The sequence below is a fragment of the Acomys russatus genome, chromosome 25, assembly GCF_903995435.1.
Source record: "Acomys russatus chromosome 25, mAcoRus1.1, whole genome shotgun sequence".
NCBI lineage: Eukaryota > Metazoa > Chordata > Mammalia > Rodentia > Muridae > Acomys > Acomys russatus.
In genome coordinates, this window is record NC_067161.1 from 14,639,871 (window position 1) to 14,666,427 (window position 26,557).

Below are 26,557 nucleotides of genomic sequence, written 5' to 3' on the forward strand. Positions count from 1 at the left end.
CCACACATGCCTGCTAGCCTAGCAGCAGCATCTGCCCAGGGCCCTCAGCCCATGATCCAGTCCTCTATGGATCTGCTCTGGAACCCCTCCTCTACATTTTGGAAGAGATCATCAAAAAGGAGAAATCATATATCTCTTCAATGCCACACGTCAACTTCAAACACACCGGTCAATGTGTTAATCCTGTACTAAAGGGGTGTCCGTGGACAAAGACTTGGTAGTGTTTTCCAGACACATGACATCCCCAAGTGGGTCTCCCAAAATTTCTGGTAATGCTACGGCTTGAGGATGAACAGGAAACAATTTTTATTTTTAGCAGACATTTGAGCAAAACTAGGGTCCTATGGGTGAAGTGGACTGCTGGTCTGCATAGTGTGGCTCACCTATGGGCCTTCAGCATGAGGAGCTCCTCCTCCCAGGGTGATCCCCTCCTAAGGGGAGAAGAGGCTTCTATAACCCTCTACAGACACAGTCTGGCTGCGATAAAGCCAACTAGAATCTTCTAAATTTGTAACCATTTTGCATCCTGCCAGCATGTTCTTGGTCCTCAACAGACCTTTTCTTCAGCGTCTTTTTCTTCATCTTCTTTTTGTTTGGTTTTATTTTTTGAGACAGGCCTTGAACTGACATAGATCCATTTGCCTCTGCCTCCTGAGAGCTGGGACTAACAGCATATGCCACCACACCTGGCTTTCTTACTCTTTTTTGTTTTTTTTTTTTTTGTTTTTCATGGCATGGTTTCTCTGTGTAGCTCTGGCTGTCCTGGAAATCATTCCAGGCTGGCCTCGAACTCACAGAGATCATCAGCCTGGCTATGCCTCCCAAGTGCTGGGATCAAAGGCATGTGCCACCAGAACCCTGCTCTCTTCCACATTTTCAACCTCTGTCCTCTAGAATTAAATTTCACTCTCAGGCTCACTTTAGGTTACCCAGCCACACCCGAGACAAGAGTCACATCAATCTTTCTGAAAAGCCGACTTTTAATAATCTATTTGAACCCCATGAGTGGGAAAGAATTGAAACATATGTCCCCTTGAGAACACCTTTACAAGAATAACAGATCAGAGGCATCTCTTCCACGGGAAACTGACATCCCGTGTCCTCACAAAAGTGGGCGTTTCAATTCATATGCATGCCATGTATTTCCCGCCCCATCCCGCCCTGCCCCACCCTCCACCGTGACAGATTCACACACCAAGGGGACTGATTTCTGAGACTGTGGAACAAAATGTTTAAAAAAAGAGAAGACATGTATCCAAGTGGCCAGATACCAGAAATAACTCAGGGGCTGTTTACGTTCACAAAGGTCAACTCAGATAAAAAAGGAAGTCTTGCTAATTGGAATTTAGAGCAAAAATTACAAGTGGCAGGGAATCCAGCTACCCATAAGAAATTATTTAAGAGAAACAAAAACAAAACAAACAAACAAAACCCCCAAACCTTCCTATGGAGACTCCTCTTCATTACAAAAGTATGCAAGCAATCTCGATAGAAATGAGGCCCAGGCATGCAGCTCTCTCTCTGGACATGAGAGCATAGCTAAAATTCTCTGGATGGAATTCATGCCTGGACTATTGCCCCTCCCTTTAGGAAAAAAAAGGGATGGATGAGGGGGTAAACAGGGAAGGGATCCACCTCAGGAGAAAGTTGAGGAGACACTGGAGCCCCCCAGGGGCTGGAATTGAGTTGGTATGTGCTCGGCTAATGGGGGGATCTCAACGGCAAGTGGGTCCCAGATGCTGGGCATCCCTTAAGAGCCCGCAAGGTAGAGATGCAAAGAGAAGAAGCTGGCCTGCTTCAAATCCCCAGCTAAGGCCTTGGGACCAAAGGTGGATGTCAAGACATAAATCAATTGTGGTTTGCAGGGAAGGATGCTTCTGTATTGGACAGAAGTGCATAAACTGTGCCTTATGTGGTCCTCTAAGGATGACCTCCCACACATGGTTCCATCCCTTGGCACTGCAGAATGTAACAGGGCAGTGTGTGTGTGTGTGTGTGTGTGTGTGTGTGTGTGTGTGTGTGTGTACACACGCGCACGTGCGTGCTTCACAATGGGAACCAGCCCCTTCACCAAGAAATGCTGTTGCCACATAGCACAGCGGCTGAGGCACATTGGTGGGGGGTTCAGAAGAGCAAAGACAAGAGGGGGAGGGGCACCTGTGAGCCGCCTCAAGACTGGTGGGCAAATCTGAGTCTCCACCATTCTGCCAAGCAACAGGGCATCTGCTTCATAGAACACAGAGGCAGAGGTGGAGCAAGAGAAAGGACCCGGGCAATAGGCTGGGCATGAAGCAATGGGGCAGAAGCAAGTTCCAGCGACAGAGCTGTATCTAGGGGCTTGCCTGCCAAGTACCATTCCGTGTCAAAAGCGCTAGGCAGCAGTACCTTTGGGCAGTCTGGTCCCAAGGCTGAGAACTCAGGATGGCTGCCGGAGGTTGAGAGAAATCAAGATGTTAATGTGTCTAAATGGGTGGGGGCTTGAGATTGTCAAAGCCTGTCTGAGAGCTGGTCTGTGTGGACTCTAGGCTATTCCCTTCCCATGAGGGGTCACCAGCATCCCTGGAGTACTCCCCCCGCCCCCCCCACCCTAACTCTGGTTTTGGGGCTCTGCAGGGAAAGGACCACCACGGCTCCGGGCAGTGTTAATTTATCTAAAACATGGGGAAAGAGGTAGCTGCAGAACCTTGTGCCACCCATGCCACTCCTTAACCACCACCACCCCTCCTCCCACACATACTGGGCCAGAGAAGGCAGAAGGCAGAAGAGATGCTAGAGGCAGGGCTAGCGGGATCCCTGGTCCTCAGTCATAGGGCTGGGCAGGATGTCAGTGAATCTTGCCCAGCTGGATCTTCTTCCACGCCTCTGAGGCGGTAAAGATGCAGGAGTCCAGAATGCCGGCCACAGTGAAGGTCCCACCGATGATGGCGCAGATCTGCAAGCGGGGGAGAGAATGGGGGACGTCAGAGATCAGTGCTGAAGAGGCGCCAGGCTGCCCCCCTCCTGCATCACAAGAGGATGAGCTCACTCGTGTAGACACATGCCGCCCGTGATGCCCATTTCGTTTGCCACCTTGTCGCCAACAGTACTAGGGGGAGCAAAGAAAACTACTCGTATGATGAATAACAGCAGAAGTGATTAGTCATCACCTGTATCGGCTCCGTTAGTTCCCAGATGAACTTTCTGAATGAGGAAGGGAATAATTAGACCCATTCCACAGACGAGCAAAGTGAGGTTACTTCCCAAAGTTCACCAAGCAAGTAGCTGTGATTTGAACTCAGGTCTGTCTTGACCTCGGTGCCTAAAGAACTAACTTCCAGGTTTCCCAGCTACTTATAATCCTATTTTCAGATAAATGGTGGAGGGTCTGAAATGTGATGCCTCTGACCCCCAAGGTCATATGTATGCGGGTCACCTGGGGACTGGAGTCTGATAGATCCACAGTGTCTGCTGTGACTGAATAAACAAAATGGCCTGGGTGCTTGGGACTGGAAACACTCGCAGTCTTTGGAGCTGGCATTCCTTCTGCAGATGGGTAGTTAGCAAACTCCAGACAGCAAGGTCACTACCGCAGACGGTACTTCCAGAGAGGCTTCTAGTGGCATTCCTGATGTCGGGCTCAGACAGTTTACCTAGCAGGTTGTCCTGTGCATTGGACCTGTAGCCTAGAGGTGAAACTTACCATTCTTGAGGACGGCTGTGAGAAGAGGAGGATGAACATGGCTGTGCAACTGTCAGAACACTCTGCAGCCACAGCATGGACAGTACTTACAGGGCTCTGGCAAGACCTATGACCTCAGAGACTATCCAGGTGAACCACAGGGTGTTAGTGCTGTTTGTTTGTTTGTCTGTTTATCACAAAGCTAAGGGCTGACTCTCAGATGTCTGGAATCATTTGGCTAGTGCAAACGGCGGAACTGGGGTTCAAAATGTTAAAGAGCCCATGCTATTCACTTATTTGCTCATTTTGTAAATTGACTTATTTACTCAATGAGACAGGGACTCATGTAGCCCAGGCTAACTTCAAACTCATATAGCCAAGGATGACCTTGAACTTCTGATACGCCAGTCTGTCTCCCAAGTGCTGGGAGTACATGCATGTGACACCACACCTAGCTGAGTCTTTGCCCTTAATGTGACAGCTTCCTGCTTCTTCAGTGAGAAATGCCCTCTTCAGTGAGAAATGCCCTCAGCTAAATGAATGGCATAAAGCCTTGGCTTTGTGTTGTGGGCACAAAGGTTCTTGTGCCCATAGAGCACTAGAGAACCAGGAGTGTTAAACATCCATCCTCAATGGATGAGATAAAATACCTGTTTTCGTGGCCGGGCGTGGTGGCGCACGCCTTTAATCCCAGCACTCGGGAGGCAGAGGCAGGCGGATCGCTGTGAGTTCGAGGCCAGCCTGGTCTACAAAGTGAGTCCAGGATGGCCAAGGCTACACAGAGAAACCCTGTCTCGAAAAACCAAAAACAAACAAACAAACAAACAAACAAACAAAAAAAAACCCTGTTTTCCTGCCCAGAAAGAAATGGATGTCCTTAATGACGTGGTGAGCTTTTTGCTATCTGTGATGGCAGACCTCACCCAACTTTTGCCACAGAGGCAGACTTCAACCAAATCCCCCAAAGTCTCCCTCCCTAGAACTAAGTTTTTTTAAAAAAATAATTTATTTAATTTTATTCTATGTGCATTGGTATGAAGGTGTCAGAATCCCTGGAACTGGAGTTACAGGCAATTTCTGAGCTGCCATGTGGGTGTTGGGAATTGAACCTGAGTCCTTTGGAAGAGCAGACAGTGCTCCTAACCACTGAACCATCTGTCCAGCCCAGTTTTTTTTTCTTTAAAGATTTATTTATGTACGTATATAAGCATTCTATTTGCACAACCACATGGTAGCTCACAACCATCTACAATGAGATATGGTGTCCTCTCCTGGACCTAAGTGTTTAGCACCAGTTAAACCTATCCCACCTGTCTCTATGCTGTCTGTCAGAGACCACACTAGATTCTAGGTCTTAGCTATAGATGCCGCCCCCATGGTCACATGGACTTTACAAAGGATCTTCTATGTAGTCACACCTGACGGTTTATTGTGCGCCTGGAATCGGAATGCCTGTTGCCTGAACACTTTCCCCCAAATTGTACTGTGTTTTAAACATGCCGACAGTGACCCGCCTGGCCCTACACTCCCAGGAGTCTGATCCAGGCTCATTCTCGGCTCTTCAGAGGTTCACTTCCCTGTCCGGACACCTGCAGACGTGGATGGTTTGACTTAGGACCAAGGTGTGTCCATGGCCTCTGCTGCGCACCTGCAGTACAACACTCAGTGAACCGAACGACACGCTTCCACTTTTCCTGTAACAGAGCTCCTGTCAGGTGACTTTGACCAACTAACTATAGGTGTGATGGCTACTGTTGGTTGTCAACTTGCCTACACCAGTGAGGAATTCTTTTCTTTTTCTTTTTTCTTTTGGTTTTACACAGGGTTTCCTCTGTGTAACAGCCCTGGCTGTCCTGGAACCATTTTGTGGACCAGACTGGCCTGGAACTCAGAGAGATCCGCCTGCCTCTGCCTCCCAAGTGCTGGGATTAAAGGCGTGTGACACCACGCCCAGCTCACCCGGTTCAAAGTCAAAACCTCTCACTTACGAGGCAATCACTTTACCTACCCAGCCATCTCTGCAGCCCAAATAGATATATTTTATATAGTTTTAAATTATAAATTATATATGTTGATCTTATAATTATATATTATATTAAATAATATATTTATGTGTACTTATATTTAATATATTATATTAAACTGTTTATATTTCATATTTATATAAATATATACTTAATATATTAAAATAGAAAATAACATATAAATTATATATATATTTTTGAGACAGGGTCTCTCTGCATAGCTCTAGCTGTCCTGGAACTCACTATGTGGACCAGGCTGGCCTCGAACTCACATAGATCCCTTCCTTCTGCTTCCAAAGTGTTGGGATTAAAGGCGTGAGTCACCATGCCCAGCCTCCTAAAGCATACTTTTGATTTTGCTTTTTTCTCTTTTTGTTTTGTTTTACTATTTGTTTGTTTTGTCATTTGGTTTTTTCAAGACAGGGTTTCTCTGTGTAGCCTTGGCTGTCCTGGACTTGCTTTGTAGACTGAGCTGGCCTTGAACTCCCAGAGGTCCGCCCACTTCTGTTTCCCCAGTGCTGGGATTACAGGTGTGGCACCACTGGGCCCGGTTTGTTCTTTTCAATTTATGATGGAACATTTCTATGCTGGTTACTGCTCACACATTAACACCCAGCTCTGTCGTGCATCTGTGGACAGACACCACTGACACATAACCACCACAGGACTCTGGGTGGCAGTGGTGCCTTAATGGATCGATTGATGCCAAGGGGTGGGAGGCCAGAGGACACAGCGGAGACGAGAGAAGGGCATGCCGTGCTGGCATTTATCTTCTAAATGGTGTTTTCGTGAGATGAGCTAAGCAGAGGCGCGTAAGGTCTAAGACAGAGCAGGTCTGTGTGCATGGCCTGTAAGTAGAGCAGCTGGCATTCCAGTAATAACAGCCTGAGAAACCCGAGCAGCCCCCTGGAGAGCTAAGAGGATTGGGGACGCTGTGAAGACTATGATGAAGTGTTTTTAAACAGGCCAGGCCGCTCCCCATCGGCCCCAGCGCATGACGCAGGGGCACTTTTCAGGGAGAGTGACGGCAGAGAAGCTGCTTTATTTCCGTAGAGTGGGTCAGATGGTGGCAGATTTTATACCACAAAATACTTTTAGAGCTTGAATTGGAGGGTAGGAAAATGTGACTTCAGTGCAACGGAGCAAAAAATAAAAAATAAGCCCTCCATCTGCCTTTATCCCCATATAACTTGATGCCTGGATTCCTATGACTCATGTACACCTGGCACCCGTCTGAGGTCTTCTTTCATTGGGCTGGCCTAGGGTCGAGGGAGATGACATGTGCACTGAGGCCCACAAGAAGATACAGCCTCTGGGGAAACTGAGGGAGTATGCGAGCTAAGCAAAAGCCCAATCCCAGCGTAAGTTACTGTCAGCCTGAAGGCTAAGGGGGTGCTGCAGCGAGCTTCTGTGTTCATCTGCTGATGCCACTGAACCCACTCACACATAAAGTCTGCTGAAGGATTCTGGTGGATCCCAAGAAAGAAAGGAATTCTGATACATTTTGGGGGCCTCCTTAGAGGTGAGAAGATTCTAGTGGTCCACCCTTGCTTTCATTCCAGAGGTCCCTCATCCTTAGGGGTGTGTATAAGACTCCCAGAGGTGCAAGGAACTAGACAGCTTCAAACTTTATACTTAATATATATTTTTTCCTGTTTTTTCGAGACAGGGTTTCTCTGTATAGCTCTGCCTGTCCTGGACTCACTTTGTAGACCAGGCTGGCCTCGAACTCACAGAGATCCGCCTGCCTCTGCCTCTCAAGTGCTGGGATTAAAGGCGTGTGCCACCACACCCAGCTCACCCGGCTCACTTTTTAAAAATTAGAATCTACTAATTTTTTAACTTACAAATTAGGTACAGTAAAAGACTAATGATAATAAAATAAGAATACTATGTTTAATAAGAATATTTAAAATCTATGAACCATTTGTTTCTGAAATTTTCCCTTCAGACACTGAGTCTGACTATGAAAACAAGCCGTAAGGATACTGTAGAATCTCACCCCTATCTGTAGAACCAACTAGAATGACATGGATTAGGATTATAGGCACAATCAGGAGGCTTGAAGCATGGAGTATCCTGGACTTGACACACAAAGGGGACACAGCAGCCATCTGCACTAGGGTGATAGCGCACTGGGACTCACTGTCAGTGATGGCCATTTCTTGCTTGAAAAGGCCAGTCAGGGCTCTTACATGGGAAATGAAGACTGCATGAGGTTGTGAGTGTGGGGGTCCTTCCTGACTACTGATGGAAAACATGGGAAAAAGAAAAATGAATGGAGCAGTTGTGAGATGGAGCTAGAGATGACATAGGAGGGTTGCTATGATTGGCCTGAACAGAGGGCACGGCAGTGGACACTCAGCATCCCCCTGACCTGCAGAGAGGGGCCCAAGATCCGCACAAATGAATACATACAGAGATAAAGCAGAAGGTGCCAAAGACACTAAATCCCAGCCTGTTGCTGGCAGCCTCTCCAGGGTGCCGAGATGATGGGGGAGGCACGTATCTCCTCAATACAAGTGACCAGGGCAGGCAAAAAGTGAGGACTGGGGAGATGCTGGGGCCTTTCCTGCTTACACAGAGGAGAGAACTCATCCTTTGGGGGGCTTGAGCAGTGGTTGCCATGAAAGTGTTTTTCAGGGCCTCAGTTTTTCCATCTGTAAACAGGGAAAGCATCTCGTCTCATTCTGCGGAGACCTCTAGAGGACCTGGAACTCAGTAGGTGTTGAGTAAGTGACACCTGATCTTGTTTTGTTTTGCTTTGTTTTTGTTTCTCAAGACAGGGTTTCTCTGTGTAGCCTTGGCTGTCCTGGATTCTCTTTGTAGACCAGGCTGGCCTTGAACTCACAGAGAACCACCTGCCTCTGCCTCCCGAGTGCTGGGACTAAAGGCGTGCGCCACCGCCACCACCACCCAGCACCTGATCTTATCTCTCAGCCTCCAACCCTGTTGCTAAATTCGACACTCTATATGCTCGAGACCCACTTTAGTCAAAAACAGAGTGGAACCCTACCATCCTCAGAGGCTTTGTGACTCTGTTCCCATTCTCTTTCTGGCACTTTAAGAGGAAGACGAGCCACTCGTGGGAGAACAGGATGGCAAGATCCTCTGAAGACTGTGTAGCTACCCACAAGAGCCATGTTGGTTGGCCATGTGGCTCTGCAGTCAGCCTGGACTTGAATAGGTAACTGCTGTCCAGGAGGGCATGGCTTAGGGTGTGTCAGGGGGCATCCATGACGAAGAGCCTCGCTCTGGGCCAGGCTCCTTAGGTCAGAGACCCTTCAGTTCTCTAGTCAGGGAGCTGCTGGGGTCTGGCACATGTCACCCTATTTCCTGCTCTCTTAACTTCATGGCCAAGGGCAAGAAGACAAAAGAAGTCATCGGTACAGAGCAGGCTTTCAGGATGCATCTGGAAGTAGGTAGACAGTGAGCGCGTGCAAGAAAGAACAAGGAGAGGCTGGATGGGTTTCAGGGCGCGCAAAGGAATCACTGCGGACTCCTGGTTCTGTTCTTAGCAGACACCTGGGAGCTGGGGCAAAGGTGGGTGTGGAGATGGAGGCTTGTGAAAGGCAGGGAGGTGACAACCTCACCCAGCCCCATTCTGGCTCCTTAAAAAAAACCCTGAGCCTGGGCAGTGTGGCCTGGGGCTTCGAGGTGCTTTGCTGCTGAGAACAGACTGGCCTTGGAGTCCGTAGAAGCAGGCTTAGGCCTTTCTCCTCAGTGAGGCTGTCTGCCTCCTAGTGTTTGTGCCTTAGTTTCTTTGTTTTTAAAAACTGGGAAACTAAGCTGGCGTGGTGGCGCACGCCTTTAATCCCAGCACTCGGGAGGCAGAGGCAGGCGGATCGCTGTGAGTTCGAGGCCAGCCTGGTCTACAAAGTGAGTCCAGGACAGCCAAGGCTACAACAGAGAAACCCTGTCTCGAAAAACTAAAAACAAACAAACAAGAAAACAAACTGGGAAACTATTTCTCTTCCTTCTTTCCTCTCTCACCTCCACCCCACTCCCAGGAAACACAGGGTTTTTCCATTAACCCTGCCTATCCTGGAACTCACTCTGTAGACCAGGCTGGCCTCTAAACTCAGAGATCTATCTGCCTCTGCCTCCCGAGTGCTGGGATTAAAGGTGTGTGCCACCACCACTTGGCTTGGGGCTTGCTTTCTTTTCTTTCTTTCTTTCTGGTAATTAATTTTAAAATTACATTTACTTATGTGCAAACTCACGGGCTATGGTACTTACATGGCGGTGGAAGGCAACCTGCAGGAGCCAGTTCTCTGCATCTGCCATGTGGGATTAAACTCGGACCGTCAGCCTCACAGCAGGTGCCTTTACATGCACGTTATCATTTCACCAAGGGTAGTTTATTGTTTTTCTTTTTTGTAGAGCTTGGGCCAGGCAAGCGTTCTGTCCTGGAGTTCACACCCTAGCATAACTTTAAAAGATGCATTTCTTTTCGTTTGAACTGTGGCTCTCAATTCCTTATGCTAGGGAAGGCCAGGGCTAGAGAGCTGAATTCTTCTTCTACCAGGACTAGCATCTCCCTGCCCCTTCTAAGCCCATGTTTACTGCCCAGTGGCTTGCCGCGTGAAAAAAGCCTGAGCCACTGCTACCCTGGGGAGGGAAGGCAAACAGTCCTGGGTGGAAACCAGCTCTGTGATGTTGGCCGGGAAGGTCAGTTTAATTCTCCAGGCCTCAGTTTCCCTCACCTATGACTGGGGAGGCTATGAGGCTCCTGTGACCACAGATGCCAGGAACTGCTCATCTTTCCTCATCCAGGCATGCGGTTTCAAGGCTTGTGGAAAAGGCACAGTCAGAGGAAATAAATAATGAACTAAGTCTCATCATACACTGCCGGAGGCAGACAGGCTGGAGCCGCGGATGAGAACACCCAAGTCGCAGAGGCCGGGGTGGGGTGGGGGGGGGGGGGGGGGGGAGCATCAGGAAGGGAAGCTGAGAGTTTGGGGATGGGAGGAAGGGAGGGGCAGTGATTTCCACTCAGCATGCCGTGACTTCCAGGCCCTAACTCAAGGAAAGGTCTGAGGGGAAAGGGTGCTTAACTGAAAAATGCCCATTTCCACCCTACCACCAAGCTCCACCTTGGTTGAGTACCTATGTCCTGCCCTGGGACAGGGTTTTCTTCTGCTTTCTCACTCAGTTCTTATGACTGCGCCACAGAAGAGAAGGCTGCTTGCCCAAGGTCATACAGCCACCAAGAAGGCAAGCTCTACGAAACTGAGGCTTGGGGGGCTGCAGGTCTGTTTTGTTTTTGTTTTTTTTTTCCTTCAATTAAACCACCCTGTCCCACCTCTCAGTGCCATCTCCTCATGAATGGCAAACTTCAAAACTGTGGTACTTGTCTTCCCAGTTCTACAGAGGTCTGCACAGCAAATAGCCTGGAAGCAGGAGGTCCGAAACACCTGCCTGCAGAGGTTGGGAAGTGAAAAGCTATGCATCCTTGAGACAAGCTTCCTGGAGCCATGGTGGCCATCGCCTTTCCTTTTCTATCCCGCTCACCCCCACGGTGGCCGTCCCGAGAGCGCACTTTAGAGACCCGAGTGTGAGAAGTTCCTCTCATTCAGTTCCGTTCCCTCCACTTGCCCTGCACAGTTTTCTGCATGATCTCATTTCACACAGTTGGCCCCGATGGGCCTGATCCCAGGACTTTCTTGCAGTCCAGCCCTGAATCAAGGAGCTCTTGCTTTGGGGCTTTGTTCCATCCTGCACAGGGCAGTGGTGGCAGCGGAAGGGACCAAGGTGCGCACACCTGTACCTCTTGGCTCAGGGAAGAGAAACAGGCAGAGGAGAGAATCCAGACTGTCCCCAAGAGGCTGTGAAGGCTGCCCTCTGTCCAAGTGGCAAAGTGTACTTCTCTTTTCTCTTTTTTTTTCTTTTTTTCCAGACAGGCTTTCTTTGTGTAGCCTTGGCAGTCCTGGCCTCACTTTGTAGACAAGGCTGGCCTTGAGCTCACAGAGATCCACCTGAATGCTGGGATTAAGGGTGTGTGCCAGCACTCCTGGCTTCCCTTTCTTTTCCTTAATCCACATAACTTTACAGGAGTATAAAACTGTGTGTGCCTGTATATGCCAGGCAGAGGTCAACCCTAGGTGCCATTCACCTTGGTGTCTGAGATGGGTCTCTCCCTGGCCAAGAACTTGCCAAGTACGCTAAACCGAATGGACAATGAGCCCCGAGGAACCACGTGCCTCTACTCCCCAGATGTGGGATTATGGGTGCACACTGCCACAGCCCAGCTCGTCTCATGGACTCTAAGATGGACCTCAGGTGTTCACATGACAAAACACTGTTCCAACCAAGCTCACACCTCAGACCGACCAAACCAACAGTGCTAGGGACCAACTGCCCAGCCTCCTGCCTGCGAGGCCTGCGCCCTCCCACTGAGCTACACCCTAGCCCACTTGTCTCCAATCAACGCTTCCAGCTTCCTCATCTCTTGCTAGGAAAAGCAAGCAGAGTGGACAAACAGGGGAGCTTACACAGCTAGCCACACAGCCTCAGGTGGACACTTGGCTTCTCTTTATGGCTGGCCGTGCACCGACGTGCTGTTATTATTAGTCTGTTTTTTTGCTATGGCATTTTGGTGCCAGGTAGAAGTCACTGGTGTCTTCTGTGTCCTGCAACGCTAATGTCCTGTACCAAGGGACTTCATGACCCCTAGGACCTCTGTTGCTGTTAATGCTCTTGAGAGCCCTCATTTGGCAAGATGAGAGTGGGAGGGAAAAGATGCTGCGAAGGCAGGCATGGAGGTCCAGTCCCAAGGTTCATCACTTATTTACTGTGCGACCCTGGGGGACTTTCTTCACCTCTCCAAGCCCTGGTTGCGTTCATACCTAAAACACAAAGCTAGAATCCACTCAGAGGTTTCTGGAAGCGTTCTGGGGATAATTACAAAATTGTCTTATTTGAAATAGGTGCTTGGTAAAGGGAGCTACTGTCACTTGTTTTTACGCAGCTGTCCCTTATGCATCTGTGGACACCCGGCAGCAGGCCAGGCTTGATGCTGGAAGCTGGGGGACACCGTGATAGATGAGTCATGACACCTGGAGGCTCTAAGGGGACCCGACAACTGCACAGCGCAATCTAACGTGGGGAGCATTACTTTCCTGGTGAGAAGAGTGTGGGGGAGGGCAGTGGAAAGAACGTGAGTGGGTGGGTGGGTGGGGCTTACTCCAGCAAAATCCCCTCATCTGGAGGCCCCTAAGTATCTGAAGGGGCTGCGTGATAGCGTTTAAGGGGTGCGCACCACCAGCCTCTGGCACTTTCTGGTGGGCGAGAATTGTTGCAGGCATACCGGGCCCAATTTGGCACTCTATGGCTTCTGAGTATTCCCGCTCTCAAAAATAAAATAAACCATGCAAAGAGAGATCTGACACCTCAAGTCATCCAATCTGTCACCATAGCCCACTTCAAGGCAATCTCAAAAGAAGGGCTTCAGCTCACAGCAGGGGACAGATATGGAGGGGTGCGGGTCACGTGCATACTGCCAAGTGCTTACTCTTTTGGGGGGAGGAATGCTCTAGTCAAGCGAGATGCATAGGTTTGATTGAAGTATTGTGAGGGTCCAAAGAAAGGAGCCTTGGGCAGCCTGGTACAGCAGAGCAGAGCATGCCCCCTGCAGACCGGACCCTGAAGAGAGTCCAGAACCAGCCAGGTACCAGGTATGTGAAAAAGCTTCTCCTGGGAGCTACGCCCTCACTGCAGCCCAGCCACAGACAGCTGCTGCCCTTCCTCTGAAGCCCTCACGTGTCAGCAGCCCCTTCTGAAGGGCTATTTGTAGAGGGCACCCACTTGGGGCATAGAGCTTTGCACGCAAGTGTTTGATATTAAAAGAAGAGGGAGACAAGTCTGTGGCAGGTGGCTCCACTCTGCGACAGCCCCACCTACCCTCTGAAGGCTCCAGCGGTCTTTGTGCAGTGTGTCTGAGAGCCAGCATCACCCTCACATCTGCTGCCCAGCGACAAGAGGCTTTGAAGCTCCACAATGACGCCATCTGCCGGGAGCCAGCTGGCTCATGAGCTGGCCTCACAGTTGCCATGGCAACCAAGATGGCAGCCGGGGGGTGGGGGTTGGGGTGGGGTGGGGTGGAGGGGGTGCTTCAGAAAACAAACCAAGCTAATGTCAGGAGGAGGTTTCATGGAGCAGTGTGGGTATTTATGGGGCCTGGAGATTTATGGGGCCATATTGCAGCAGAGGTGGACCTGATGGAGATAGTTAATGAACTGGGAGTTGAAGAGAGAAAAGCAAGGGGAGGTGGTGTTGGGTGAGGAAGAGCTTTCCTGTGATGCTGTGGAACTTCCTGTTAGATCAATGGCTCAACTTGACCTAACAGGGAGTCCATCCCAAGGGGAGAGTTAGTTGGCCTTCAAAAGACATGCTGGATTGGTGTCTCTGTATACACAAGACCCTTTCCAAGGCAGCCTTTTCCTCGTCATGTCAAGGCCTTGCTCAAGAGGTGCGAGGATCTTCTCTGCCCCAGTGGAAGCCGGGAGAAGGGCTCTCATGGCAAAGCAGTATGTTCTTACATGAATGTTCCACACTACTTGGGAAGCTTCTGGAGGGCCAGGCTCACTCAGACCTGGCATGGCAGATTCTAGCCAACAGTAGATGAGTAACTGAAGCTGCCTCATTCTCAGCCACTTGCCAAGGGGCTGAGATGCTCAGGGGATCAGCTGCTTCCCAGGAGCAAATGGGAACTGGGGGTTGGTGGGGGGGGCACATGGAGCCTAGCAGTGTGGTGTTGATTCCACTGTTGACAGCACAGACCCCCCCAGGGCCTCTGAGGACAGGCCACACCTGCCTTTATGCATGGGGGACATCTGCTTATATCTCCTCATCTGGCTTATTCTGGGTATGCAGTGGGACTAGAATAGGACAAGTCAGCACTCACATGCACTTAGCATATGCTCGCCTCGGGGGATCTTGGGTAAAAGCATTTGTTCACAAATTCCTTGAGCTGGAGCTGAAAACTTTTATAAATCTCCCGTATGTGGGCCCCTAGTTTTATTACCTCTGCATCTTTTGTGGCAAATATGAATATCGCCAGAAGGTTGCCTTGAAGGGGTCTTAACGTTTTGAGTCTCCCCCCCCACACACAATGATCAAGTGAGAGGCGCAGGTTTCACCGGGTCTGCCCGGGGAACAGGGGTCTTTAGCACTGGCTTTGCTCCTTTTGGCCACTTAGCCGCTACCAGCCACTGTGGCCTCTTTCTATGCGGATGCTGATGACCGTTCCTCATCACGTGTGTGGCAAGCCCTGCCCAGACTGCGAGTGGTGTTTCTGCTCTATGTAGGTGCTGTTGGTTCAACACAAGCTTTGGATTTGCCATTCCAGAATGGCAAAAAAAAAAAAAAAAAAAAAAAGCTGTTTATAGGCTTATCTAAGCCCCGGGCTTACGACACATGGTTGCATCCACCCAGTCTCTCCTTCCACGATGCTCTCTGAGCCCCATGGCCCGGGAGGCAGCAAGAACAAAGACCATTATTCTTATGGTGCTTAGAGCAAACGGCCTGGCTGCTGGCACCTCCCTGACCAAGTACCTCAGGAAGCCTACTCGTCCCCTCCCAGGAACTAGACTTGATCTTCCTCTTGAGGAATGCGCCATTCCTCATCCCTCACAATCTTTGGTTCCAGAGAAGGCAAGAGACTTAAGCCCAGGCCAAGCCGAGAATTTCATTCTCTAAGCCAGAAGGACAGAAGGGCATCATGGGACCTCAGCTGAGACAAGCTCAGCACCATCCTCTCTAGGGTTGGGCATGGGACTACTGAGAAATTGAAAGCTTCTGCTAAGTCTGTCCAAGAACGGAGCGAGGATAGAGAAAGACAGAAAGACTGAACGGAGGAGAGAGACACTTCTTACAAAGTATGTGACTACGTACAACCATGCCCGAGGCTGACTCAAGCCAGCTTCATAGATCCTGTCTGCCCTGTAACGCAGCAGATTCCATCACAACAGGAAACAAACAGCCAGGATCTAGACTCCCAATCTCGAACCATTACTAGAAGTACAAAGTTGGGCGAAGTGGCACTCCTGGCTACTTAGGAGGCTGATGTGGCGGTTTGCTGAGCCTAGGAGGGTTCTTGCAAGTTCCAGGCCGGCCTTAGCTACACAGTAAGGCCCTGCCTCACCCCGCACAAGGCCTTCCAATAGCACATGCATCTTTAGGCCCCAATGCCTGAATCTGACAGGTAGAGAGCCATCTGGTCTTTCACCTCTGCTGACTCTGACTTACCCCAGATCTCCAGAGCCTCCTGGGTGGAGGAGGCACTGAGACTAGAGAGCCATCTGGTCTTTCACCTCTGCTGACTCTGACTTACTCCAGATCTCCAGAGCCTCCTGGGTGGAGGAGGCACTGCGACCCGCCTGCTCTGTACCTAAAGGAGTGAGTTGGAGGCCAGGAAACTGTTCACGTGATAGAAAGAATCAGTGTAAAAGAAAACTGACGTCCCACTGTTGCCTACAGTGGAAGACAAGGTGGAAAGAAGGAAAAATGAAGGAAGAAAACAAAGCAGGAGGAAAGAACATGCTGGAACCAGTGTAGCTGTACCATGAGAGAAGACATGAAAAGAAGAGAAGAAAAGGAAATGACTCGGCAGGCATGGTGGCGCACGCCTTTAATCCCAGCACTAGGGAGGCAGAGGCAGGTGGATCTCTGTGAGTCTGAGGCCAGCCTGGTCTATAGAGTGAGTTCTAGGACAGCCAAGACTACATAGAGGAACACTGTCTTAAAACAAACAAACAAACAAACAAACAAATGTTGAAAATAATCTCCACAAAACAACAACAGAAACAGAAAAAAGATGAACATCCTGGGGCTAGTGGAGACTTCCCTTAGGCCCTGGATATGCTAAGTGGTACCTCTCAGAACAAGTCAGCTAGGGAAATGCCAGAGGCTCCCATGTGCTACTGGCAACACTTCTCACCAGTCTGGGAGTCAACTGGGGCCTAACAAGCTCCATCAGGCTCCAGCAAGGATAGGCAAGGCAGTGGCTGCTGCTGCGCCCTGGGCTACTCACCGTGGTGATGAACCTGTAGAGCGGTTGTCTTCTCTCTGTATACTTGACTGTGATGGGGCTGAGGTCATAGCGAAACCAGATGGCAGGAATAATGCGGCCCGTGTGGCTGTAGGCGACATACTCCTGTAGGAGAGAGAAAGGAGGAGGGTGACAGGCAGAACCAGCCTCAGGTGGGTGAGGATGTGGACCGCAGAGGGCGGCCAGGCAGCTTCCTCTCACCTTCTCCCAAGGTCTTGGGACAGGCAACTTGGTGGGGGACATTTGGATCCCAAGTGGCACCAGAATGGAGCACCAGTCTGAAGGGTGAGATGTAAGAGGAAAGCAGGCTTTGGGCTCAGTCTGAGTAGCTCCTTCTCGAGTTCTCTGGCCGCATAGAATCTACTCAATTATTCTGTTGAGCACTTCTGCTGTTCTGGGGTTCCTGGGGTGATGAAGCCCCTTCCCAGAGGTGTCAGAGGCTGGCAGATGCTGACATCACTGCAACACTAACTTCTAACAGTGTTTATGTATGGTGGAGGGACTCATGTCCTCAGGGAATCTGGAAGGCTCACTGAGGAGGGGGCATGCTAAGTCACACCTGATATACGGTGTGTACAGAGGCCAAGTAGATGTGAGCTTGCCCACAAGGCAGGGCCAGCCCAGCGAGCTGGGAAGATACAGTGTCCAGCCTGCCATGGCTCCTAAGCATGTACACAGTAATGACTGAACGGCCACCAAGGAGCTAACGTGGCCGGTTACCCTTGGGCCAGCTTCACCATCTCCTGGAGGACTTGGTTTTTCCCACCTCACCCCTAGGGATCTGAGCTGATGAGCCACAGGATCTTATCTGGGCACCAGATGAATGCTGGGGTGCCCCAGGCCCAACCCCCAAGGCTGGCTTTGATTTTGTTTTTGTTTTTTTAAAGATTTATTTATTTATCATATATACACAAATATCAAAGCCTGCATGTACACCAGAAGAGGGCACCAGATCTTATTGCAGACGGTTGTGAGCCACCATGTAGTTGCTGGGAATTGAACTCAGGACCTTTGGAAGAGAGCAGCCAGTGTTCTTAACCTCTGATCCATCTCTCCAGCCCTTTGTTTTGTTTTTGAGACAGGGTTTCTCTGTGTATCCCAGGCTGACCTGGACTTGCTTCGTAGATCAGGCTGGCCTTGAACTCACAGTGATCCGCCTGCCTCTGCCTCTGCCTCTTCCTCCTGAGAGCTGGGATTATAGGCATGTGCCACCATGCCCAGCAGCACTGGCCTTGAGAAGCTAGGCTGATTCCATGGACACCACTGGGTCCTAACTTCCTACTGGACGACCACTTCCATTCACAGGACAGGTTGGGGCCAAAGCCACAGTGAATGCTGAGTGAGCTGTTCCGGCCATGGGGCTCTTGCCAAACCCTTGAGGGAAGAAGCCTGGAGCAGAGAACTCAGCTTCCCCTGGGAGATCTGAGAGAGCAGGGTGATTGTCTGGGTCGCAGCCCAGAGCTGAGGGGTGAGAAACAGAGTGAAAAAATAGCCGCTGTAGGCACTGATTACCCCAGCCTTTGCAGGCTTAGCGGTTTCTGAAAACATTGCTTCATCTGACAGCAATCTTATGAAATAACCACGGACATATTATAAACAAGTAAACAGCAATGCCGACCAGGGCAGTGTGGTCCAGAGCCCCTCTGCTTCCTGCTTAGATGTGGCAGCCCTGGGTGGGGGTGTTATAATGAGTACAGTCACAGCACTGGGGATTGCGTTCAGAGCCCTGTGCGTACTAGGCGAGTGTAGCACTATTCTACATCAAAATTTACACCGTTTTTCTGTAGTTGGAGGGTCTGAACCCATAAGCACACACTGGTGCTAACTGGAGGTGAGACTTTTGAGAGGTGATTAAGTTAGCTGAAGCCATGAGGGTGGGTGCCAAGGGCGGCATTAGCTCGCCTGTAAGAAGAAGACGCTGTTGCTAAGCTTGTATCTCTCCCACGCCCTGCCCGCCACTGTGTGATGACACAGCAACAGGGCTCACCGCAGGCTGGGGCCGATCTCTTTGACTTCCTCTTCCCCAGCCCCGTGAGATAAACCAACTTGTGTTCTCTATATATGACCTAGCCTGAGGACTTTGTTCTTGCCTAGGAAGAGGAAGGAGCAGGACCCACACCCCTTGTGAAATAGTGACTATAAGAAATAAGACTCCCCAGAGAGCGCTATGGACCAGAGGGCTTCAGAGCAGAGGGACCCTTTCCTGAGAGGCTTTCCAAGCAGGCAACTCTGACTGAGTAGATGAGCGATCTGGGGGCTCTGGAGCCCTAGAGGAACCCAGCTCTAACCCCCTCGCTGCAACTATAGCCTTGTGGCTACCGCTCAGTTGGCTCGGTGACCAACATGTCAAATGGGGACAACTGCTCCCACATCAGGGCAGTCGTGGTGGCTGAAAATGATGAGGGAGGCAGGGGGCTGGGTGTGCCTGGTTCCTCAGTACCCAGTGTATGACAATGCCCCACCTCAGCCACGATGACGGTTAACTGGGCTAAGCTATCCATCGTTTGCTAAGGGTTCAGGTAGCCCTGCAAGAGCAGAAACAGGAGAATCTGGCGGTAAACCTACTCCAAGCACTTGTGTTCCATTGGCAGTGCTGTTTCTGGAGAGGCCCAAGGCCACTAACTGCTGGGTCATCTCATTTCCTTGGCTCTGGTGTCCCTCTGCTTCCCATAAGACCTGTCTCTTGGAGTGTTGGGGTTCTGGGACACCCACAGCATCTTGATATGATTCCTTGGTGGATCCAAAGCATCTACCGTATACTAATGAGGAGCTTGAAGAAACCAGGACCAGAAGATACCAGAGCTAGGATCTTTAGGGATGGTCCTCTGCCTATTTCGAGCAGATAACATCTCCTTGTTAGAGTTTCTCCCCTGGACTTTGGCCACCACCATGGCAAGAATCAAATATTCCATCTTTTCCTAGACTAGAGAATGAGTCTGGTAGGACTACCTACCCCGCCCACCCACTCCCCCCCCCCCCCACACACCCATGAAATTCCTTTCAGCAGAGTGTCAGGGCATCGCCTATGCTCTTGGCCAGCAGAGGGCGCAAGTGCAATGCTTAGGCCATTCGCGGCCTGCTCACCTTGTTGGCCACTGTGTACTGGTAGGAGTAGCGCTGCTTGCCACTCTTGTCCTCATACACTGTGGGGACAATCTTCAAGATGTAGTCATGGGAGGCCAGGGCTGCAGGGAGGACAGAACAGGATGAAATGGGGTGGGCACTGCTTGGGAGGCAGTGCTGCATGTAACCCCAAGCCCTCTTGGCACGGCGGGTCCGTTCACCTCTTCCTCTTCTCTGGAATGCCAAGGCCTAAGCCATTCCACTTGCTGGGATCTTTACACCTGCATGCTGTAACATATAATATTCTGAGCCACAGATGGGGCAGCCATCAAAGAGAGCCATCGAGAAGGCATTTTCCCCAAGATCCAAGCCACAGGTCAACATACGAGGCCGGGGTCAGGAGCACAGTCTCTTTAACATGTGAACACACAGGATTATCTAGAAAGACCGCCAGGAAACAGAGAGGCTTCCATTTCATCATCACTTGGACTAGAGCGAGACTGGTAAAATAACAGTAACCCCGACATCCCTAAGCCCCTGTGAAATTCCCCAGGGAGAAAGGCTGGATTCGAGAAAGAGCCCACTTCATTGAGGGTATTGTCTGCATTGCTTTTACTTTTTAAAACAATCTGGGTCCTGGGTGCCAAGAAGAAAAAATGAAAAGAACCCTCCAAGAAGAATTACGTGAGAATTGATCAATCCCCGAGGACTGGGCATGTAGCTCGGGGTCAAGCACCTGCCTAGCATAAACACGGCCTTGGCTTCCATCCAGCACTGCAGAAACAACCAACCAAAATCTGGTCAGTTTTGTTCCTCGCTCTCAGTAAACTGCTGCTCCCTCAGCTCTGCAGCATTTCACGACCTTTTTACCCTGCTTTCTCCTTTCCTCCCAGCCTGGATGGGGGAAGATGCTGAAGGCGAGAACTAAGTCTTAACATTCCTGCACCGAGCCTGGTACAGGGCGGGCAGTGGCAAATCTTGCTGGATGAATGAATGGACAGAGGGTGACTAGGCAAAGGTGTGAATGGAGAATGGACCAATCAGCTACTGATAAGCATGAGCTAACCAGACCCAGGGCTGCCACAGCCTCTCAGGGCATGGGGTAACCAGACCCAGGGCTGCCACAGCCTCTCAGGGCACGGGGTAACCAGAACCAGGGCTGCTACAGCCTCTCGGGGCATGGGGTAACCAGACCCAGGGCTGCTACAGCCTCTCGGGGCACGGGGTAACCAGAACCAGGGCTGTTACAGCCTCTTGGGGCATGGGGTAACCAGACCCAGGGCTGCCACAGCCTCTCAGGGCATGGGGTAACCAGAACCAGAGCTGTTACAGCCTCTCAGGGCAAGGGCTGAACCCCGAGGGGCTTTGGAATACTAACAGAGGCCCAACATCCATCCCTCTTATTCCTTCTAGAACCTTGGATTGGGAACCCTAGAGCTAAAAAAACATGGAAGTTCAGTCTTCTGGGTTCTAAGCCTAGTCCCTGCAGGTCAGATTCAGATTCCTGTTTAAGAGTGGTAGGCATGGAGAGAACATTCCAACCCTGGACCAATTCTGTCCCTGCCATCTCCTCAGGGATGGACAACATTCCTGGAATCGAGTTGACCGTCTTTGTCCCCTACCCCGCCCCCCAGGAAGCTTAGGAAAAGCCCTGTAGCCTTTAAGCTATGCCTAAAGGACCCAACATCTCGTGTTCATGCCCGCAATGGCTCTCAGAGTTCTAAGCCCTAAGGTCACCTGGGATCTCATCCTGGAGACTCCTGTGTGTAGGCTTAGCATCTATACCTAAACCAGGAGGCCAAAAACAACCTTGAGTACATATCCAGGCATAAAGTTGAAGGAATGACTGCCTCAGCAAATACCACAACTGTAAATGTTTTTGTTATTTGTAAACACAGGTGGTCACAAAAGAAAAAGGAAGCAAGCAAGCCACTCTTGGGTCTAGTGTGCAGAAAATCGGTTCACTTTCCCACACAGGGGTAAGGTGCCAGACGTCCTTATGGGGTCACAGGGGGCTTCACGAACCTCTTTCCAGGTCAACAGCACAGACTGGAAGTCTGGAGAGGCTGTTTGCTTAGTTCAGCCACCTTCCTGTCTCTAGAACTTGGTCCTGTGCCCGATCAACATGCATTTGGTGTCTGACTGCAAACAGTCCTGACGCATCACAGTCAGCAGCTGCCCATATTCCAAGTTACAGGTCCCAGTCACACACTAGGGCTAACACTAATATGGTTCTTCAAAGTGACTCAGTGAACATTACTGATTATATTATTATTCCCCTCCCCCCCCGAGACAAGGTTTCCCCGTGTAACCTCAGCTGTTCTGGACTCGCTTTGTGTAGACCAGGCTGGCCTCGAACTCATAGCAATCCACATGCCTCTGCCTTCCTGAATGCTAGGATTAAAGGTGTGTGCCACCATGCCCAGCTCATTATTTTTCTTGGTATTCTCTGTGTGCAAGTACATACACACATGCACATATGAGCATGTATAAAAACGGAGGTGTGTGTGTGTGTGTGTGTGTGTGTGTGCGCGCGCGCGCGCGCACGCATTCTTTGGCCCTGAGTAGAGATTCAGTGCTCTCTAATACTTTGGAAGGAACCAATGGCTGATAGGAAGGCTTGGGCTGGAGAGAAGGGGACCACTGGCTCCCCCCCCCCAACACCGCCACCCTCCACCCCCGGCCACCTATGGAGCTGGTTCTCATAGAATGGATTCTGGTTCTGCTACCATTCTATGGGATCTGGGTGATTACCTCCTCAAAGGACAACGGCAAAGCAGTGATTGACAACAGTGGCTGCAGCTGGTGTCAGAGCTTGTCAATAGTCCAGGGCTTCTATCTACGTTCCCCAGGGACGGGCTACTCTCTTTCCTTTTCAGTAAGACAGGAATGAGTCTGTGTACCTCACAGGGCAGTTGCGGGAATCAAATGGTGTGAGGACGTGACCTTGGCTTGCAGCAAGTATCTGACTCTGCCCCTTTGACTACCCTGGTCCCATGCCACCTGCTGTGTGGGCACCCCCCCCCCCCCCCGGAGGAGATGGTTGCTCTATGCTAGGATACTCACGGTTGGAACTGAGTCTGTCTGCTCCCCCGAGAGCATTGAAAGCTCCATGAACATTCTGGACCTGCAGAGAAACACAGTGAGAGACGGTCCCTAGGAGACTGCCACCTCCAAGCCTGGTCTTGGCTGTGGGGACTGAGTGGGGACTATCTGCTCATGGAGGGCAAGCCAGCCATTGAGCCCAGTTAACAACGGCTTCTGGGAGAAGGGACCATTGACAGTGATTTGGAGGAAGGCCCAAAGTGGTACCAAGCAAGCCGACCCTGCAAAGGACTGAGCCTGAGGACTGGGTCTGAGGCCCATGGGACCTCAGGGAAGAAGAGAACAGAGCAGTAAGTGGGAGGAACCCTTTTGGAGCAGCAGGTGGGTGACCCGACCCTCATGCTGACCCCACTCAAGGGGGATGTGCCCATCCGCTGCCTTGGGAAGGAAGCATTGAGACTTAGTGTCTGATCCCCGAGGACAGAGATGTGGTGGCGTGAGCTACAGGCTGCAAGAGTCACACCAGCAGGGATCACCCCCAGCCTGACCAACATGTGGGAGACTTGGTACACTGTAGGTGTTTGGTAAATGTTTTTCGAGTGAGCAGATGAATATAGAGTGGTTCTAAACTAAGAAAGCGGTATGCTCATGCGACGCAGAGGGTAGCTGTGGTCCTTTGGTTCTGAGCTTGCAGGCAGCCCCGATCTCGCCTCTTGCCTTCATCTTTCTCCCCTGCCTAAACCTGGGTCCGTGCTCTCTCTGCCCAGGCTGTAGCCCCTCCCTCACCTCCTTGCCTATAGCCTGGCTTCCTGGATCCATCTTCCTCAAAGCAGATGTATGGTTGGTGTGGTAGTGGCCTTGCTCCATCAGCGTCCCCTTTGTCAACCTAGCACAGGTTCCTCCCCATACGGACCCAGTTCCCTGCTCCTTCCTTCAGCCAGCTGAGAGGAGCCCTTGTGGGTGACTCAGGTCTTTGGTATTTCGTGTTTACACGTGTCATTTTGGGGTCACAGATAAATGCTGACTAGTTTTTCTAAAAGTCAGCTTGAGAGTCTGTTAATACAAAAACAAAGGGCTGGGTATGGCATAGAGGGACCTCCTGAGAGAGGATAATGTGTCCGGTACTCCCTTCCCTGGGCCTTGTGTCACCGTCCATCATGGGCCTGGCTGTGTTTGGATGCAACGAGGGGAAGACCTTCTCTATAGTACCACGTGGGTGCTATGCTTTTACTTCTGAGGCTCCAGGGCTGTGATCTAAATAATCCTCTGTTCATTAACTACCACCCAGCCTGTGCTGCTCAGTGAGAGCAACAGAAAACAGACTGAGGCAGCTACGAAGCGACTGAGCCAAACTCTGGAGTGCACCTCCATCCAAGGCCCAGGTCCCAGCCTGAGCATCTGAGTCTACCGTGCGGTTGGTAACACCACAGACACCATAGCCACATCCTCAGAAGACATGACAAAGAGGAGTTGAGTGAAACAGAACCTCCTGTGTGTGACCCTTAGGGCGGAGGAGCTCCAATATACTAGCTCACAGCCATGTCACCCTGTGTCGTCCCTCACTGCTACCCCCACTCACCTGTAGTGTGTCCCCAAAGGAGAGCTTGTGGATGGTATGTGTCATGTCCGGGTTCTGTGGCTGGGCTGTGGCACTGTGCGTGGACACGTGGAAGTTGCCAGGGACCTGGAGGGAAAAAGGCAGGAGTCATGTGTCTGGGTGGCTGTGTGATCTATGCACAGCCTGGGGCACCGGAGTCAGACATACACTGGGACTGGGATTCTGGCTTGTAGCATTTCCAACTGTATGACTTTGAAGAAGCACGGCAGACTCACAGAAGTGACTGGATCTGGGACAACCTAGGCCAAGAGTGCATGTGAGGTGCCCATGTATGCACCTGACACAGAGCCTGGACTCAGAATGACAGCAGTCTTCACCCATCTCTGTGGATTCAAGGCTGCTGGCTCAACAGTGTGTGGGGGGTGGGGTGGGGGAGTGCACACTGAGCCAGTAGACCAAGATGACTTCCTGGAACTCTTAAACCAAGCTCACGCCTACTCAACCTGGCCTCCTCACCACAGACACTGACTACAGTAGCCTTGCAGGCTATCCTCTTCCTGTGTTCCGATCACCCTTGCTTCTCCCTACACAGACCCTTCCCCAGGGCTGTGAGAGAAAAACGTGTGTTAAATCCTACCTTTGATCCTGCCGTACCTCAGAGCTAACCCCTCCAAGGCTTCCGTCAGTCTGCTCTCTGAAGGTGGTTTATCCCACAAGGGTTCGTGTTGCTGGGGTTGTGGCCCTCACTGTGGTCATGAGCAAGGTGGCAGGACCTTGACGATGTGGGGTCTAATTGGGGGTGGTGACCCTTAGGTCACCGAGGGACACTGATCTCAGAAGGGATTGGTGTGGTTCCCGTGGGTTTTGAAAGGGTTTTGAAAGGGCAAAGCTGGCCTGTCCTCTATCTGGTTCCTGTCCCACCATGCCATCTTCCTTTAAGGATTCTTTCTCTCATGTGTCCACTACTGTGACATCCAGTGAGAGGTCCTCACCAGAGGCCAACTGATGGGTAACCTGACCCTAGACTTCCAGCCTCAGGGCTAAATACATCTTTTCTTTGTTATTGCTTCGGTATCTCACTACGGCAATGGAAAAGCTGAGTGACTCAGCCGAGCCCACGAGCTCCTGTGATGTACTCTGGTCACTAGCCACACAATCGGTCCTGCTCCCCATGGCTCATCAACGCCACTCAACTCTGTTCAGCCCTCAGCCTCATGGGACTGACCCCCTGTGGCGCAGGGAACAGTGTCCTGCACAGGCCTACTCTGGGCCCCCTGGGACCCTCGTCCATTAAGCTTTCCCCACCTCCCTTAGGCCTATGCTCAGGCTGGGGAGGGTCCTCGGCTCTATTTCAGGTACAAGATATTTAGGGGAGGGCTTCCCAGGGGGGCAGGGGGAGATTAGGAGGGGGCGGATTTCCCTTGTGCAGAGGCCCTGAGGTCTGCATTTTCAGGAAGGCAGGGGAAGGCCTCAGAGCAGAGACAGTACAAGCAAGCCTGAGGGACAGGAAAGTCCTGAAGAGAGAGGGATCAAGGTGGAGAGGAGCTGTGGCAGGCGAGGCCATTTAGCTAAAACCCCAACAGCCACACTGAAAACCCAGGGTCTTTCTTATTCCAGCTGCTGGGGAAGGAGGGACACAGCTACAGCCTGGCATGTGACTATCTCTCGGGGAACTTTTGTCGGCACCCTGTTTCAGGGTCTGGGGTGGCACAGGACTGACAGCTCGGGAAGGCTCTTTAGAATGGGCAGAGGCACCAGCACGGCTTGCCTCAGGGACCCAGTGAGAGTGATGCTCCACACTTGGCAGTTGGGCTCGAGCCCAGCTGTCACTCTGTGCCTCGGTTTTCCCATCAGAAAATGGGGAGGATGGCCATGGAGGTTTTTGCAATGGTAGGAGGTGCACAGGCACATGGGATGAGCATGCTTCAGAACTCACAGAGAAGGGGCCTTGGGTGAGCAAACAACAGGGTGTGAGGAAAAGCCACTGCTTTTGAAAACAATTTCATGCTTCCCTTCACAGTGTAAGTAGACTCTGGATTGTTTCCATGACAAAACCTGCACAGGGCCAGGGCGTAGCTCGGTCGGGATGTAGCTAGGCGCCTACGTCAGGAAGAGCACCTCGCCTCACATACACAAGGCCTTGGGATCCATTCCAGCAC

At 51.1% G+C, this 26,557-nt stretch overlaps 1 protein-coding gene across 1 annotated transcript in view; it reads right to left on the reverse strand.

Moving 5' to 3' along the window:
- Positions 1–2,588: 2,588 nt before the first annotated feature.
- The window catches only part of Ergic1 (endoplasmic reticulum-golgi intermediate compartment 1), a 97,006-nt gene continuing 73,037 nt past the window's right edge, over positions 2,589–26,557 (reverse strand). The window contains exons 6-10 of the mRNA XM_051167390.1: positions 24,420–24,524; positions 22,862–22,922; positions 19,817–19,917; positions 16,715–16,837; positions 2,589–2,932 (exon numbers count right to left, since the gene is read on the reverse strand). Of these exons, the coding sequence (XP_051023347.1) occupies positions 2,825–2,932; positions 16,715–16,837; positions 19,817–19,917; positions 22,862–22,922; positions 24,420–24,524 (498 nt within the window). The 3' untranslated portion in view covers positions 2,589–2,824. The remainder of the gene's footprint in view (positions 2,933–16,714; positions 16,838–19,816; positions 19,918–22,861; positions 22,923–24,419; positions 24,525–26,557) is intronic.